The following is a 17728-nucleotide window of genomic DNA, read 5'->3' as shown; positions in this document are numbered from 1 at the left end:
TGCTGAATGCAGCCCATGTGGTGGTGGCCTAGGAATGTCAGTACTGGAGATAATTGCTGACCTTGCTAGAGCCATGACCACAAGTGGAGATGAATAGTATTGGAAATGATTGATTGACTGATTGGATAATACATTCTGTAGGAACTGTTTTTGACAACCACTTGAAAAAACAGAAGATGATACAGCTGTAAATTTGACTGACTATAAAAAAGAAATATTTGTAGGCTAAAATTCCAAGGAAAAACTTCCCTTTGAATTGAAATCTACTTTGGAAAAATTTCACAAGTGAAGTCCTGCTTGACTTCTAAATTATCAAATTTCTTATTGTTTATTGGTAATTACATAGCTTACAAGCCCTTTGCAGTAGGGATTTTTTCTTAGCATGTTTTAGCAAGTTCTAGGTAAACCTCTCCAAAATCCACTTTAACAAGTCATGGGATTGCAGGAAAGGTCCACTCATAGATTAAAAATTGGTTTAAGGATAGAAAATAAGAAGTGAATATAAACAGTCAGTTTTCAGGATAGCAAGAAGTAAACAGTAGGGTCCAGTGGGGTCCCTCAAGAATTTGAGTTGGGACCAGTGCTTTTTAATATATTCATAAATTATTTGGAAAGGGGATGAGTAGCGAGATGGCCAAATTTGTGGATGATATAAATTTATTCCAACTGGTAAACACCAAGTCAGACTGCGAGGAACTAGAGCAGAATTTTGCATTATTGAACAAATGGGCAACTAAATGGCAGATAAAATTCCTTGTAGATAAGTGTAAAGTGATGAACATGGGGAAACTTCCCCTCCCCGCCCCTCAAAAAACCCCATACCTACAGTGTGGTGGGTTCTACATTCGCTGTTACCACACAAGAACAAGATCTGGGAATCATTGTGAACCTTTTACTAAACACATCAGCTCAGTGCTCGGCAGTCATCAAAAAAGCAAACAAAATATTAGAAATTAAGAACAGAATTGTAAACAAAATGGAAAGTATCTTTGTGCCCCTTTATAAATCTATAGGATGTCCACACCTTGAATACTGTACCCAGTTTTGGTTCCCACACCTCAAAAAGGATATAGAAGAACTAGAGAAGGTTCAGAAAATATCAACAAGAATGATTAGTGGTATGGAGGGGCTTCTATATGAGGAGAGATTGAAGAGGCTAGGCCAATTCAGTTTAGAAAAAGAGACACTTGATAGGGGACATGATAAAGGTTTACAAAATACTGGCTCTGTACAGGCATTTGGGGAGGTTAATTCAAGTTAAAAATGGCCACTCAATCTAAGGTAATTTGGGATGGGGGGCTAGCAGGGGCCCTTGGGGAGGATCAGGGGGGCAAGTAGGCTCTGGAGGGGGGAGCAGGGAGTCCACAAGGGAAATCAGGGGGAAGGCAGGGTCTGCAGAGGGTATCAGAGGGACAGGAGGTGTCCATGGGGTGTTTGCCATTTTTAGACCTCTCTATGGCTAGGGACAGAAATTATGCATAAACCAGTATAAGAGATCAGAAACCAGTTCAAATCTATAACACAATAGAAGTTCAGGGCACATAACCCACTTTCAAAATGGCTAAAACCAGTTTAAGATAAGTCTGGATGGACATAGTATCAGACATCACTGATTTAGGTTAAATCAGTTTATTGAACTTCTGTCCCAGATCCCCTCAGATTCAAGGTAGCTCAAAGTTCCTCAGCATCCCACAATGCTTTATACCTCCCCTACAACCCCCTCCCCCCTTGCAGGATGGGCAAGATAGCCTTGGTCCACGCTGTCTTCTCCAACTGAGCAGGGAAGCATACTCTAGCACCCCAAAGCTTCTGGTCTGGGCCACTGCAAGCATGTGGATTCTTTCTGGAATCAAAAGTGAATGTCTGTTCACTTGCTTATCAGTTCAATCTATGCAGCTTAGACTAAACTGAGAAGATTGAAACAATTCAGCCTTGGGCTTTTTGACTGTCTGCACTTAGCCTGTCTTGAACTTCTGTACAGTTGCCAGCATAGCCCAATGGCTGGGAAAGCCCAGCTGCTTGCCCAAGCCCCAGGGCTGTGCTTTTCCTACTTACCCCTCCCCCGACCGGCACCAGGATGTTTTTAGCCCCACCAACCCCTCCTGCCACCCCAAGATATACAACCTCCCCTCAGGGATGAGCCCTAGGGTTGCTCTGGGAACTGTACAGAAGTTCAAGACAGTAAGATTGGTCTAAAAATGGCCAACCTAATCTAAGTTAGGTTACCTCAGAGGTAAGGTTAACTTAGATCAGGTTGACCATTTTTAGACTGCTCTAACTCCTGAACTTCTGTGCTGTTCTCACTTAGATCGACCTAACTAGGGATCTAAAGGTGCAGACAGAAGTGACAATTTTGTCTGATCTGGCTGCAGAAAGTATCTTATAGCTGTGACCAAGCATGAATGCATGGCTGCAAACAGCTTAAAAATGGCTGACTGGGTGAAAATCTGACCCCTCGCTTCATGAGGTGTCAGAAAAAGATGTTACAAAATGTAGTGTCTTTTGTAACTTGTGTTTGCAGAGTTCCCAGCTTGTCACTGTTTTCAGAATGGGGGGGGCGGAGGAAGAAGGAGTTCAGTCTGGGGGGTTTTCGGCCTGCCCCAGAGAGTGGGGTGGGTGTATTGCAGCCCCCCCTTAGGTAGGATGGGGCTCCAACTCATCCACCCCACCCTTCAACACCAGCTGGGGAGCCCCAGGAATGAGCTTCCTCCATTGCCCTTCCCCGCTCCCATTCTGAAAACAGCACTAGCAAAGAGCCCTGGCCTTTGCTATGGGAACCTGGCTGCAGGCTTTCAGCCAGCAGCTAGATTTCCTCCCCCCGCTAAACCTACAGTGAACTTCTGTTTGGTCTGGGGTAATGTTGTAACTGAGAATGCTTTGCAAAAATGGCTCTGAGGTACAGCTGGGAGCTGCACTTCTGTTTGCACCCCACATGTAAGGTTTGCACCTGGATGAACTAAGTTAGATCTGGTGGCCATTTTTAATGCAATCTGACATCCCTTAACCTCCCCAAACATCTTTATGTACCCACTAAGTGGTGGAGAGAAAGTAAATAGGAATTTATTATTTACTGTCTCTCAAAAAAGAAGAACTAAGGGTCACAAAATGAAACTAGTAGGTAGTAAGTTTAAAAGGAAAAAAAAAACATTCTTTTTTACACAGCACATAATTAAAATGTGGAACCGACAGTTTAACCAGATTCAAAATGGGACTGAAAAAACTCTTAGAGAAGAGGCACATCAGTAGCTATTGAACATGGGAGTTAGGGATACATCCTCTAAACCAAAACTTCCTGGACCTTAAATGCTGGAGGCTGCAAGTGGGAGAGGAACAAGGGACAAACTGGTCATACCCTCTTCACTCCCTTTCCACATCTACTCTCTGCCACTATATGACACAGGATCCTGGGGAAGATGAAGCTATGGTCTGACCCAGTTAATGGCAGTTCTAATGTTCTAACAATTTACATTTAAGACTGGAAATTTTCAGGCATCCAAATATTTTCCAATAAATGTGGGGAAACTTTGCCCACTCTCTCTCTCTCTCTCTCTCTCTCTCTCTCTCTGTTACATTCCATGTTTTTTCCTTAAAATATAGCTGCAAACGAGTATGCTCTCTTATACATGTTTCCTTTAAAAGTGAACATGACTCCCTTTAGGGGAATTCAGGTAATTTGTTGCCACAGTAATCTTTTCTGTCCTGAAATGTTAAATACTTGGCTTTCCTCCATGTCTTTGCCTCTGTCTAGTCTGCAACTGTCATTTCCTCCCCTCTTACTTTTATAGAGAACGCTCAGATGATTTTTCTTCTCTTCTAGTTCATGATTAGGTTACAGTCAGGGTTGTCCCTCTGAGTCATCTCTCTATTTTCTCCTTCACATCCTGTTCAATTTGTGAGTGGCTTGTGTGTCTTCCTTTCATTGTTTTATCTTTCTAGCCCCCTGTTGCTCTGAGTCTGCATCTCTTTTTTAAATGAAGGAATCACATAACTGGCTTTAAACAGAGACATAACATTCAAGTTTTTTCCTTGTCACAGGACTGCAATGTTTTTTCTTTCTTAAAAGTAATTACAAATATACACAGAAATTATATTCCAGTTGCATTAAAAGAACATAATTAAGATTGTGAGTGGAAACACTGAAAAGTTAGGAAACATCAGAATCATGGTGTGGTTGCCTTTGCCGTAGTAGAGTATGATGTCTTTAATTCCAAGATCATAAAATATCGTTTCCATTGAACTCCTGTCTTACCCAGTGAACATGGTGTACTTCTGTAGGAATGCACTGTGTAGTGAAGGAGATTGCTCTCTGTACCACCACTCTCTTATTTGTAGCACAAGTTGGAAGGTGTGTAGTGAATGAAGCAGAGAACAGCAAGGGGACAAAGGATAGCTTCATGGCCAAGGCAGTTGCCTGCTACCCTTGAAAAGTGGAATCTTCTCCTTGCCTCTACCACACAGGTCTTAGGGCAGTAGTGGTGGATTATGATTTAATGGGGCCCTGGGCAAACAGAAAAAAGGCCTCTCACACTCCATGATAAACATGAATGTATGGACTTCAGTGTGGGAGGGGCCCCATCCCCTCCTGGTGCTGCTGCAGCCAAGGGTGGGGTGAGCCTCTATGCCCTGTCGGGGAGGCTGGGTGGACTAAGCCAAACTGGGAGTGGGGTGGCACATGCCTGCTCTCCTCCTTGCTTTCTGCCCCTCTTCCCCCCTGCTACAGCCAGAGTGGAGCCAAGTGGGGTGAAGGCAGATGTGGGCTGCCCACTGTGGACTCAGGGCTCTCCATCCTGCTGCCTTTGCCCCAGGGGACCTGCTGTGGCCATGCTTCCCATGCCCACCTGGCAGTGGGGGCACAACTCACCATCCCACTGCTGCCGGGTGTAGTGTATTTATCCATCAGTACCAGTCTCCCCACTCAGTTGTCACTCCTGGTCCTCAGTTTCCTTGCTCATCCAGTCACAGTTTCCCTCCACCTAGCTTCTTTGCTCCCCTCCACTGTACCAGGAGTTCCCCTGGGAGATTTAGGTTTGAAGCCCCTCAGGCTGAGGAATGCTTAGAACCCAGATATTATACATCCTAGAGGTTCTTCTCACTAAGCAATTATTTGTATCAGCCATTACCAGGAAGGAAGAGAGTTATCCATGATCAAAGGGGTCAAAATAGGTGCCTAAATCCAGGAAGCAGCTTTTGGTAATGAACCAGAGTCTCATATAAATGCCTACCTCAAGGCTGCAGGGTGCTGCCTAACTCAAGGAGGTAGGCAGGAGACAGGAGTGCAGGCTTACTTGTCTCATCCATTTCTCATTGCCTAGCTTAGATATTCCTTTGCTCAGTCTACTGGCTCTTGTGAATCCTATTCTTAGGCACCTGCTTCTTCCCATTCACTGTACGGGTACTCCTCACTTAACGTCACCCCAGTTAATGTTTCATTATTACATTGCTGATTTGTTAGAGAGCATACTCATTTAAAGTCGTGCAATGTTTGGTTATAATGTTGTTTGGTCACTGTCTGCTAGTAAGTAACTACTGTGATGTAATTGATTCATTTAACACTGTTTCTCTTAAAGTTGCATTTTTCAAGAATGTAGCTACGACATTAAGTGAGTAGTAACTATATATGTAATGTATATACCTAAGTTGGTCTGTAAATTCTACTCCTGGAACTGAACATCCAAGTCCTTTTGTGGAACTTAGTTTTAGTGTCTCTGCTTTTTATGTACTTCAACCTTTCAGGTGTCTAGCAAGAACCAAAGGCAGAAATGCATTCATAGATTCATAGAAGTAGGGTCAGAAGGGACCTTGTAGATCTTTAAGTCTGACCCCCTGCCTGGGCAGGAGAGAAAAATGGGCTCAAATGACCCCAACCAAGTAGATGTCAAGCCTCCTCTTAAAGCCCCCCAGGGTAGGAGCCAGCACCACTTCCCTTGGAAGTTGGTTCCAGATCCTAGCTGCCCTGACTGTGAAGTAGTGCCTTCGGATGTCCAGTCTAAACCTACTCTCTAACAATTTGTGGCCCTTATTCCTTGTTACCTTGGGGGGTGCTAGGGTGAACAGGGTCTCTCCCAAACCCTGCTGGTTCCCCCTAGTGAGTTTATAGATGGCCACCAGATCCCCCCTCAGCCTTCTCTTGCAAAGGCTGAACAGGTTCAGGTCCTGTAGCCTCTCTTCGTAGGGTCTGCCCTGTTGTCCCCAGATCATGCAGGTGGCCCTCCTCTGGACCCTCTCAATGCTGTCCACATCCCTCCTGAAGTGCGGTGCCCAGAACTGGACACAGTACTCCCACTGCGGCCTGACCAGTGTTGCATAGAGGGGGAGGATCACCTCCTTGGCCCTGCTTGATATGCATCTGTGGATGCACGACAAGGTATGGTTAGCCCTACTGGCTGTGACCTCGCATTGTTGGCCCATGCTCATCTTGGAGTCAATAATGACTCCAGGATCTGTTTCTACCACCGTGCTCTCAAGAAGGGAGTTTCCCAGCTTATAAGTGTGCTGTTGGTTCCTACTGCCCAAGTGCAGCACCCTGCACTTGTCAGTATTGAAGCCCATCCTATTTTAGTTAGCCCACCCCTGTAGCCTGTCCAGGTCCTAATCTGTCCTTCCCTACTAGCGTTCCCACCTCACCCCAAATCTTGGTATCATCAACAAATTTAAACAGGCTGCTTTTTACCCCATTGTCCATTATATTCTTGCAGATGTTATTAGCAGAATGGAAGTGAAGCTACCAAAAATCTATGAGAATGTTTAGGTGAATTCCTGACCCACATAACTCAATGGGAGTTTTGTAACTGACTTCAGTGGGAGCAGAATTTCACTTCATGTACTTAACAGATTTCCAATGTACACCTCAGTTAAACTATACCAACATAGAACTCAGTGCAGTTTGCAGAAAGATCTAGAGAATCAGATGTCCAACTCAAGTGGTTATCTCACACTGAGCTCCTTGATACCATGGATGCACCACAATCTTTACCCAAAGTAGGGAGTTTAAAGCTAGAGCTTCATTATGTATGTATGATCTGCACAGTGTAGATGTGACCTAGTCCTGATAAGCTGTGCCATGGCTTTTAAAGTATTATGATATTACATGTATCCAGATTTGCAAAAGTTTTACCATTTCAATATGTTTATAGACAAAGGCTACATTTGTAAAGAACAGCCTGATTTTTTTGTTTCCAAATAAGTCAAATCAGAAGTCATTCAAACATTTAACTGCTGAACTGAAGGCAAGTATCTGAATATAATCAACTGAGCCTGCAGTCATTTGTAATCACAAATTTTAAGCATAGAAAGGGAGACATATTAAAGCTTAACTGAAAAAATGATATCACTGTGGATGCTAAGACCATCCAGTGTAATGTCATACCTTAGAAATACTAGAAATAATGATCTTTTGAACTTACCCAACTCTTACCTTTAGCTCAGAAATTTAGCATTCTTATAAGGTCTACTCTCAACATGACCATATGAACATTTTTTGCTTTGCTCTAGGTCTCCAGCCACATACTAACTACAGTTTCACAATGACAGCATGCACATCTGCAGGATGTAGTTCCAGCCAGTCATTTTCTGCTCGAACATTGCAAGCGGCTCCTGAGGGTAAGCAAAGGTCATTTTCATGATACTGTCATTGAGGGTCAAATTTTCTGCTATCATAAATATGCCAAACTCCAGTGAGTTCCTTGAAATTATTCTGCATCCATTCACACAAGAAAAAATTGCCTTTCACTACAATACTTTTATCATAATTATGCTAAGCCAGTATGAGTAGTATTTTGTTTCTCTTTGGATTACTAAGTAGCATAGTCATGCCAGGGAGGAGCTAGAACAATGCCCAACCTGTGGTGGGGTGGTCAGAGGACTGTGCATGGATGAAAGATACAGGTTTAAACTCACTTTGAACATTGAGGATGGATCAAACCTGAGTCTCCCGCTTCCTATATAAGCGCTCTAACCACTAAGCTATCAGGGCTAAAGAGTATAAAGCACCCCCTCCATTTTCTTTTCAGGAGTTGTGCTCAGGCATGTATGTAGGTATTTGTCTCTATGTACAGGGTTCTGTTTCTGGGAAACAGTATTGCTACCCGAATACAAGTGCCAAAAATTGTACTTAGACAACCACAGAGAACTAGAATGCCATCCTTTGTTTCTAGGTCTTTATTTTTGTGACAGTTTCCAAACTTTGTTCTGAAGTAATAGATTTCTAAAGCTAGTTGAAATGGTCTGATCTTATACAACAAATAAATAAATGTAGGCTGATACATCGGGCAGTATTAGTGCTGTGATCATCAGCCCCTGGGCCTGACCCCCCATTACCCTGCATCTTGTGGAATTATTTCCACTGGTGCAAAGTGAATGTGAATACATACATAGAAAAATCTATTATTTTGTCTGGTAGTGTTTTAACCTTACTTCAAACTATCACAAAGGACTGCACAAGATACAGAGATACAAACAGTCTGGCCTTCATGTTTAATTATGCGAAATGGCTAAAATACTAGTGTGCTGATATTAACAGGAGTATGGTCAAAGCCTCGTCATATCATAGTCAGCTCAACAGAAGTAGAATTCTATTGGAGCGAACCAGAAAAGCCCAATGGGCTCATTTCTCGTTATCGATTGCTTCGTAATGGAGAAGAGATTTTCCAGGGTGGCAGCAGAGATCTGAATTTCACTGATGCTGGTCTGCAGCCCAATAATAGGTAAGGTCTAATACAAAATTTTGGTAAGAGTTAAAGGGAGCTTAAGAATTACATTTAGTAATAGTTTATTTACAGCACTCACTAAAATGATACAGTAGAATTAACAGTAATATGTATTATGTAGTAATAAAATGACATGATATGTGGTTATTGGTAAAAGTATACAATAAAATTACACATTATACTGATTTAAACAATTACATTTTCCATGTGAAAATCAAAATTTTTAAATCTCATTTTCAAGTGGCATACATACATCTGGTGAAAAGCAGTAGTGTAACTGAGATGGAATGAGTGGGGCAGAAGCCCTGGGTAATGCCTTTGAGAGGTGCACAGATATAGCCCCACCTTAGAGGTGGATGACTGCACTACCAAACTGATATTGCGGCATCCTGGCACTGCCCCATTTGTCACAGCTGCCCTAGGTGTGGAGATGTTCTGCTATGCCTCTGGTGCAAGCACTTTTAAAAATCTTAGTAATTGACTAGCTGCCTATATGAGGGTTTTAACAACACTTAAAAGAGTTTATGGCTCTTGAAAAGGAAACTTGAGCACTTTTAAAAATGGCAGATGAGATAAAAGTGCTGATAAGCAAATACTAGGATTTTCAAGTACATATGCATGGAGGGTGCAGACAGAAGTGACAATTTTTTGCCTAATCTGGTCACAGAAAGCAGTTTATAGCTGTGACTAAACACAAGTGCATGACTGCAGACAGCTTCAAAAATGGCTGACTGGATGAAAATCTGACCCCTCACTGCATGAGGTATCAGATAAGGACCTTTCAAAATCTTTTGTAACTTGAGTCTGCAGAGCTCCCAGCCTATTGCTGTTATCAGAATGGGAGCAGGGAAAGGGAGCAGAGGGAGTTCAGTCTGGGGGGTTTTCTGTTCCCCCTGGAGGGTGGTGTGAGTATATTGGAGCGCCCCTGAAGGGACTAGCTGAGGGCAAGAGGGCAAGAACAAGCTTCAGCACCAGCTGGGGGGGCTCCAAGGATGAGCTCCCTCTACTGCCTTTCCCCCCTCCTGTTCTGAACCCTGGCTGCAGGCTCCCAGCCCGCAGCCAAATTCCCCTCCACCCTGGAACCAATAGTGAACTTCTGTTTGATCCAGGGTGACGCTGTAACTCAGAAGGCTTTGCAAAAACCATTCTGAGTTACAGCTGGGGGCTGGACTTCTGTCTGCATAGTTCTCATGGGATCCAGGTGCACTTTTAAAACCCCAGTATGCTTCTATTTGCACCTTTAGCTGCCTTGGCAATTTAAAAATCTGGCCCAGAATGCCCTAATCTCCTCTGAAAATGTCATACAGATTGTAAAGACACTTTTAAAAAGCTTACCATAGACTATAGAATGATCTTAATTCTTGTTTAAAAAGAGAAAAATCTGGTTCTCTTCCTTAATCAATGCAGAATGACTGAGTTGACTCAGAAAAGTTCTATGGCAGACAGACAGTTCTTGGGTGGGTGGATAATGCATGTATGCAAACTGCATATACTGGTTTAAAGGTGAAATCTGCTAATGTTTTCAGTACTTCACTTGTCCAATGCTGATATTGCTAAGTGTTTCCTATTAAAAATGCTATGAATTATAATATACAAGTATTAGTTTGATTAACTGAATGAGGGTGAATTTTCTCATATGAAAACTCATAAAATGAAAATGTGAACTCCAGTGCAATATATAGTGTGACAATCTGTGCATCTTAAACTGGTAAAAATGGGAATAATTCCAATACAAACACACCTAAAGCATTTAACCATAGTCCTATTGCTGCTGTTTTTGTGTTTGTACAGATATGTTTACCAGCTGGAAGCCAGCACTGGGGGTGGCAGCCACAGCAGTGACAAATATATTATACAAACACCAGTAGAAACACCAGAGAATATCCATGCTCCATATAATGTCACAGTAATGGATGCACATTCTATATTTTTAGCTTGGAACACTCCAGGTAAAAACATTTTTAGTTATAGTACCTTGTAGCAAATCAAGAGATAGCTATGGGAAGTTAACTCATTTAGCAAGTTGCATATTCTATTCTGGTCTCTTATTCCTTGTGTTTGCTGTTGAAAAGGGCCCTTATGATTTATGTAGCTGGTGTTTCAGGCAGCTGTTTCTTAAAGACACCTGATATTATTATAATATTGATTTGCATGGCTGATACAGATGGCACAAGGGTTAATTAACTAAGTTTTTACATGACTTTGAATGTGTAAACCACTATTAAGTATTATCTGTTATTGAGGAAAAGACACAAATGTCTGCCTGCTAGAGAAAAGTTTCCATCTTCCTTTTAGGTCATGCTGGGTTGTGGATTAGTTTGTTATGTTTGTAACTGCTTTTTTGAGCCTTAAAATGCCAATGACCTGCTGAGGTGAATGATATTAAGCTCTTGTAACAGACCCACTCCTTTCCTGCAGAGCAGGTGAAATTTTAAAACTGCATATGAAATTGCTTATCTTCTCCCCAGTCTTACCTCATTGTTTCTAAACTTTAAATGTTAGCAGCTAGTCAGGATTTCTGGTTGTTCTGGTTGGTATGGAAAAGGTCAGATTGGATTACAGAAATCCATGGGAAGTGACAGAAGTGACCTTTCTCATGTGATCATCCCCTTGAAAGCGCTCTGCAGCTGTGCCCTGGCAGAAGTGCATGGCTGCAGAATGCCTTAGAAGTGACCAATTGTGTAACAAATTAACCCTCATTTAAAGAGGTTTCAGATGCTGTCTCCAGAGCAAAGCACTTCCATTAACTTCGGTTTGAGTAGATCTGGGCTGATGTAGCCCATCCCACCTCACAGTGCTGTCTGCAGGATGGTAGGGGGGTGGGAGCTCCAGGCTGGAGTCTGCCCAGCCTGTGCTGGAGTGGGGGGGCAGATAGAATCCATTTCACCCACCCCTCTCCAGTGCAGGCTGGACAAATCCCAGCCCAGAGCTTCCTCCCTCCATCTCCCTCCTCCCATCCTGCCAACAGCAGTGGAGCTGGGACAAGGGGGAGCACAGGGCTGGGTGAGAGAGGCTGCAGACATGCAGATCCTCCTGGATTGGCTCCAAAGTGGAGCTTGATCCCTCTTCCCCCTCCTCTCCTCTCCTCCCCCCTAGTGAATATCTGTTGGGTTGGTGGGAGTCACTGTACCTCATGGTACTTTCTTTGAACCGCCATGAGTTACAGTGGCAAACTGCTTATCTGTCAGCACCCCATGTGCCTAATAGCAACTATAGCAGCTATACTCAACTGTTACCAGTCAAAGCAAATTGAGTAAGCTTAAACAATGCATTTAGAGATGGGCTCAAACTGCAATATTAAAATCCCTATTTCCACCATAGTTGAGTGACATTCAACATCAGTGTTTTACAGTCACTTGACAATAAGCTCACTTGGAAAAAGCACTTTGCATTCAAGGCTGGGGTAGTGAATATTGTAGTGATGCTTAGCATTACCTCTGCCCATTTAACCAATAGCTAATAGATCCTTAAGAACCTGAGCTGTCAATCTTTTAGTTTTCAGAAGCCAAAAATCTGTTACAAAAAAATGCTATAATATATGAAAAAAATTAAAATCTTGAATTAAACTTTTTTCCCCTTACTGTCTGGAAGAATTTAGAACCCAGCGACAGGTGACTTAGACTTGTATATAATCTAAGCTTGATTTTATTGGAAAGTTTCTCATACTGTAGTATAGTTTGATAATAAGGTTCATTTACAGTCAAGATTATTCAGTAATATTAGAAATCCTTTTAAAGCAAAATAAAAGAAACTATTGAGAAAGGGGAATACAGGCTTGGGAAATATGAAGATTTCAGCATGCTCTGGACCTTACTGACAATAAAGGTAAGGTCCAGAGGTGACAATCCGGCTAAGAAACAATCTGGTGACAATTGTGACAATCTGGCTAAGAAAATAAGACTCCACAGTAAATATTGGTTTAACAAAGACCAGCAGGCAACTGGAGCACTAGCCCCAGGCACTGACCCTTGGGGAGGGGGGTTGCAAAAAGCAGCAGCCATGCTGCCTTGTACACAGCTGTGTCCCAGGGTCCTCAAGCCTCTGCCACTCAATCAAATTAATTGTATTAAGGCTATGCAAAAGGGCCATATGTAATCCTTAAATCTGAAAAACTTCTGGGGGAACGGTTGAAAACTCCTGAATATTTACTTGACATAACCTTAATTTATGTGCAGAACTCTAGGGCTCATTTTTATCAGCCCCATGTACTACTCTCCTCACATCCTCTGGTGCTAGAATGCTTTCCAGAAACATATCATACCTTGTTGCCTTCAGGGGCCTAGTAGGTAGATTTCCCTCACATCCTATTTCCTGCTGGGTCACAGTTTTCATGTTTTGAAGGGAGCATGAGTGGCTTTTCCCATAGCAAAGGGTTTTTTGTCTGGGGAGTGGGGGAAACAGTGAGGTAAGAGCCACTATTTCCTTATCTGAAGAGTCTTCATAGCTTTACCTGATCTCTGCACCCCAGCAGGATAGTTGCTATAGCAGGGAAAATAGTGAATGTTCCTTAAAAATCATGTATGTGGATGATTGGTCTCCCTAAGTATTGTGTACTATAAATAGTATCGTGGGGGAGAAGGACTATTTCAAGTGTACAGCTGAGAGGAGGTGGAGGTTCCCGTTTAAAGCCCTGATTTTATGAGATAGCATATGCCCCTATAACTGAACCCATCACTCACAGGTCCAGACCTGGAGAGTTAGCTCACCATTAGTTGTCACTCTAATTCATGCCATGAAGCATGAGAGATTTCATTTTAATTAGATAGTTTTTTGTTGTTGTTTTTTCTCTTCTTTTTTCCAGTGCATGAATTCTACATTCTGCAATGTACCATATTGTAATAATGTAAATTTCCCCTTTTACATCCAGAGCACAGCCTTTATAATAAAGGTTGGCAGTGACTCTCCCACTGAGACAGTTGTGTTAATTGATATTGTCTCTAAGAATAAAAATGCTTTTTATTAATCAAGGTTTGATGAGCGAATAGTTTGGCCACAATATCTTCTTGTCAGTGGATATCAGGGACATTTTGGCATTCAATCCACTTTTCTACTGTAATAAATTTGGTCCTAAGGTTTAATTATGGGCATCCTATCAGATAGCTTCTCTTTTTTTTTTTTTTTTTGGGGGGGGGGGGGGGGTTAATAATGATGCCTTAACATCACTTAGGTATTTAAATCTCATAACTTTATAGGTACATAGCATTTGAAAACTCCTGACTTAGCTAAATGGCAAGGTGGCCGAGCAGTGGTTAAAGTGATGGATTCAGAAAAAAATATTTGACACACCTCACTCACTATGGAAAATAGGGCTTTATTTTCTGAAATAGGTATCCTATTATCTTGTGTTACATTGCATCAGTGCACAGACCTCAAAGGTACGGTACATTTCACTGATATGGTACAGAAGGATATGTTACAATTATTATGGAACAACTATTAATACCATGGATAGAAACAGAAAACCAGAATGGAAAAAAACCCATAATTTTCCTCAGGCATGTCCATAAATGTTATTGATAGGTAGACAGATACCCATCCTGCATTCAAACTCATTAATAACACCAGCAGCCCTCACTGTGGGCCTCATCCTGCTGGCTGCCTTCAATTGTTATTAACTTCAGTGGCAGCTGAAGGTGCCCAGAAACTATGACATCATGTCCTCTGTTACTAAGTTATCAGCTCCCCATTATAATGATCTTCTCGACTGAAATGTGCTCTCTTCTCATGTCATAAAGTTCTATTTCACTCCATCAGTCCATGCCTCTAGGTTTTGCATAGTATTTACAGACTGCGTGTTCCATAGCATATTGGATTCGTACCTGTATTCTTGTTGTGACCCTTCTGATATCTGTATATATCACTTAGATCTTCTTATAGCCTGTTTGCTCCCCTTTACCTGAGCGTGTTATTATTTTATTTCTGGGTAATAACGACAGTGATTGGTTTTCCCTGGCATTAATTAGCTAGATGGATTAATTTGTTTTCTAGCATAGTGTTTGCTGTATACACAACCATGCACTAAGGTACATTGATATAGAGGAAAATGATCAAACTGGGGTGCATAAAGTTCAGCACCTAGCTCTCTAGTTCAGAAATTAAATGCCTAAATTGATGGCAAAAAATACTGTGTGCATACAACAGCCATTACATTCACCATTTTTTTCAAGGTGCCTAATTTAAGAACCTATGTATAGATTTACATACTCAACTTTAGGTGCACAGGAATACTAAAATTGACTGTAAGATGAGGTACTGGTTCCTAGTAGGCCTGTTCAAAGAGGCTAGTATTCACTTCGGATTTGGCCGATTTGGAGGACAGTGATTTGATTCGGTGATTCAAATCACTGTCCTGATTCGATTCTGCTGAATCTGATTCAGAGATTTGTCAGCAGCCAAATCTCCAAAACTCTGAATCAGCCAGGCCAGGCCCATCCCCTGCCCCACTCCGAGCCCAGCAATGGCTGCACCAGCTCCCAGAACTTGTAAAAATAAAAAAAAAAAAAAAAAAAAAAAAAAAAAGCCCCAGCTCACCGGGTGCTGCCAGATGGGGTGTGATCCCCGCTGCCCCCTACTGCCCCACACAGAATGGAGGGGGTCTGCATGAGCCCCCTGACCTCCCCTCACTCCCCTAGCCCCCCCCCACAGGTGCCCCACATGGGCCAGTTCTGGTCCTTTAAGAAAAAAAAACCCTGAAAAAACCCCAGGACTCACCGCTTCTGCCGACGGGGGTGATTCCCACTACCCCCCACTGCCCCACACCATGTGGGGGGCTTTTCACTAGCTCCTGAAGCCCTGAGGCTGCACCAGGTGCAGTGAGTCCCCAGGCTTTTCTCAGATTTCTTTTTTTCTTAAAGGGCTGGAGCTGGCGCAGGCGGGGCACCCGTGAGGGGTCTGGGGGAGAAGGGGGGGTTGGGAGATTCATGGCAGAGCCCCCCATGCAGCATGGGGCAGTGGGGGGCAGCACAGATTGCTTCCTGCCCAACAGCACCCAGTGAGCACCAGGGCTTTTCTTTAAAGTATCAAGCTGGGGCAGACAGGGGCAGCCATGGTGGGGCTGGGGGAGCAGGTGGAGGTCAGGGGGGATGAGGGAGTGGGGGGGTCGAGGGGGCTGTCAGGGGTCCCCCCATGGTCCTCTCCCCCACCCCTAGTATACTTTCCAGCTTAGAGTCAGCTGCAGCCCCCTGCTGCAGCCACTGGGGACTGCCCAAATCATCAAAGCTCTCCGAATCTTTCCCGAAGATTCAGAGAGCTTTGAAATGATTTGGAACTTTGAATTGGTCCCCTGATTCAGTTCAGATTTGGAGATTCAGCCACCAAATTGGGCCGAATCTCCTCCGAATCGAATCACCACCTGAAGCTTCAAACAGCCCTAGTTCATAGTTATTTGTAACAGTTATGTGATGGATTAATCTCTTATTTGGATGTAAATAAAAGAGATGGCATTTATGTTTGAAGATTGTTAGACTACAGCTAAAACACTTTAATTCAGTGTTAATTATTGAATAATTTGATATTATATTAAGTATTAGTTTTCAGCATCTGAATTCAGACAGATCTTTGAAACAAGCCTTTAAATCAGATTACGGATTTATTTTTTTCCTTTTTAAACGTGTTGTGCTGCAAGTTCTACTTTATGAGCTACCCTGGTTTTGAAGTAAACAATGCTGTCAGACCTAATTTAAGAGTTTTTTGCACAGAATTGTCCATTAAACATTATACAAATATACCCACAAAAACAAGATTTTGTTTGATTGACTTGTCCTCTTGTAAAGTGTGCACCTGCTGTGAAATGAAGTCATGGAGGGAAAAAAAGTGGAATAATTTAACTTTTTTATTTGTAAAGATAATCAGGGTTTTTCTGATTACATCTTAACTTCATAAATGTTAAATAACCTATCAGCATCTAGTTGTTGTAAATTATGAAAAGGAGTATTGCTGGGAATATTAACCAACTAAATCCTTGTTCTTTAGTGAACATGAAAATGTGTTATGGCAGGTTGTCATTGTGCTCATGGTAACTTTGACACCAAATAACAAAACTGCCATTTGCACTTAGGGTAAATTGGTTCACTTGTGCTTTTACTGTTCCTTTTATTCTGACATAAATTTATGAACTCTGGAACTAAGCAAGTGGTTTCCCAGCTGATTTTAACAAATATGCCCATTCCATTTCATTCAGTCATCAGAGTACCCAGGGTTTGTAGTTTTGGACTTGCTGCAGATGCTGTAGGGTATGAATGAACATATAAGGATATTTTTGTTCTGTTTCCCTACTTTAAGACCATACATTTTTTCTCTTTTTCAGAAGGAAAAGTGATCTGTTGATGTAAGCATGGGCAAATATTAGGAGTCATTTCTATTGAATAGTTATTTGAATTTTTCAGTTCATCTGCTATGATGTATTTGCAATATTGTGTTCACTTTCTGAGAATATTCTACCAAGTGAGTTTATTGTCAGGACCATTCACACTCAGTACATAGGACTGGATTAAATGACTTTTGAGGTCCTTCAAGCTCAACATTTTTATGTTTCTATGTTACAGAATATGTACAATATATAAATATATATATAACCAAGTAGTAGTGTTTTTTCCAGGCTCCATTGTTAGCATTTTTAGCATAATATTGTTTTCTTTGCAGTCCAAATACTTCATTTATTAGGAAACTTAAATATTTACATGGGCTAAATTGGAAAAGACATTAATCTAAAAAACATACATTTTGTAGGTCCGCATCAGTTGTCTATGAAACCATACAGTAGTTTCTATGGTTTTCTTTCACAAGCAAGTCAAGCCTCCTTTATGGGTCGGCATATGTAGCTGGGAGACTGGAAGGGATTACATTAATAAACATGAGGCTGTTTTGGAAAGTAACAGCCATTTCAAAATAAAACCATTTTGTGATCTGTTACTGGACCACATCACTTCTCTACATAGTCACCCTACTAAGCACATAGGTATTTCAGTGAGTCACAAGTTTCTTGACACTGTCTTAAAATAATCTTTTTGATTGCTGTGACAGCT

General features: G+C 42.0%; 1 protein-coding gene across 1 annotated transcript in view; it reads left to right on the top strand.

Moving 5' to 3' along the window:
* Positions 1 to 17728, top strand: part of USH2A (usherin) — a gene marked incomplete at its 5' end in the record, with an annotated part of 567922 nt that overhangs the window by 436846 nt on the left and 113348 nt on the right. Inside the window, 3 exons of the mRNA XM_025209559.1 lie at positions 7492 to 7599; positions 8519 to 8702; positions 10497 to 10654. Coding sequence (XP_025065344.1) covers positions 7492 to 7599; positions 8519 to 8702; positions 10497 to 10654 — 450 coding nt within the window. The remainder of the gene's footprint in view (positions 1 to 7491; positions 7600 to 8518; positions 8703 to 10496; positions 10655 to 17728) is intronic.

The sequence above is a fragment of the Alligator sinensis genome, unplaced genomic scaffold (assembly GCF_000455745.1).
Source record: "Alligator sinensis unplaced genomic scaffold, ASM45574v1 scaffold842_1, whole genome shotgun sequence".
NCBI classification, from domain to species: domain Eukaryota; kingdom Metazoa; phylum Chordata; order Crocodylia; family Alligatoridae; genus Alligator; species Alligator sinensis.
Note: the sequence above shows the minus strand (reverse complement) of the source record. Positions and strands in the feature narration are given on the sequence as shown.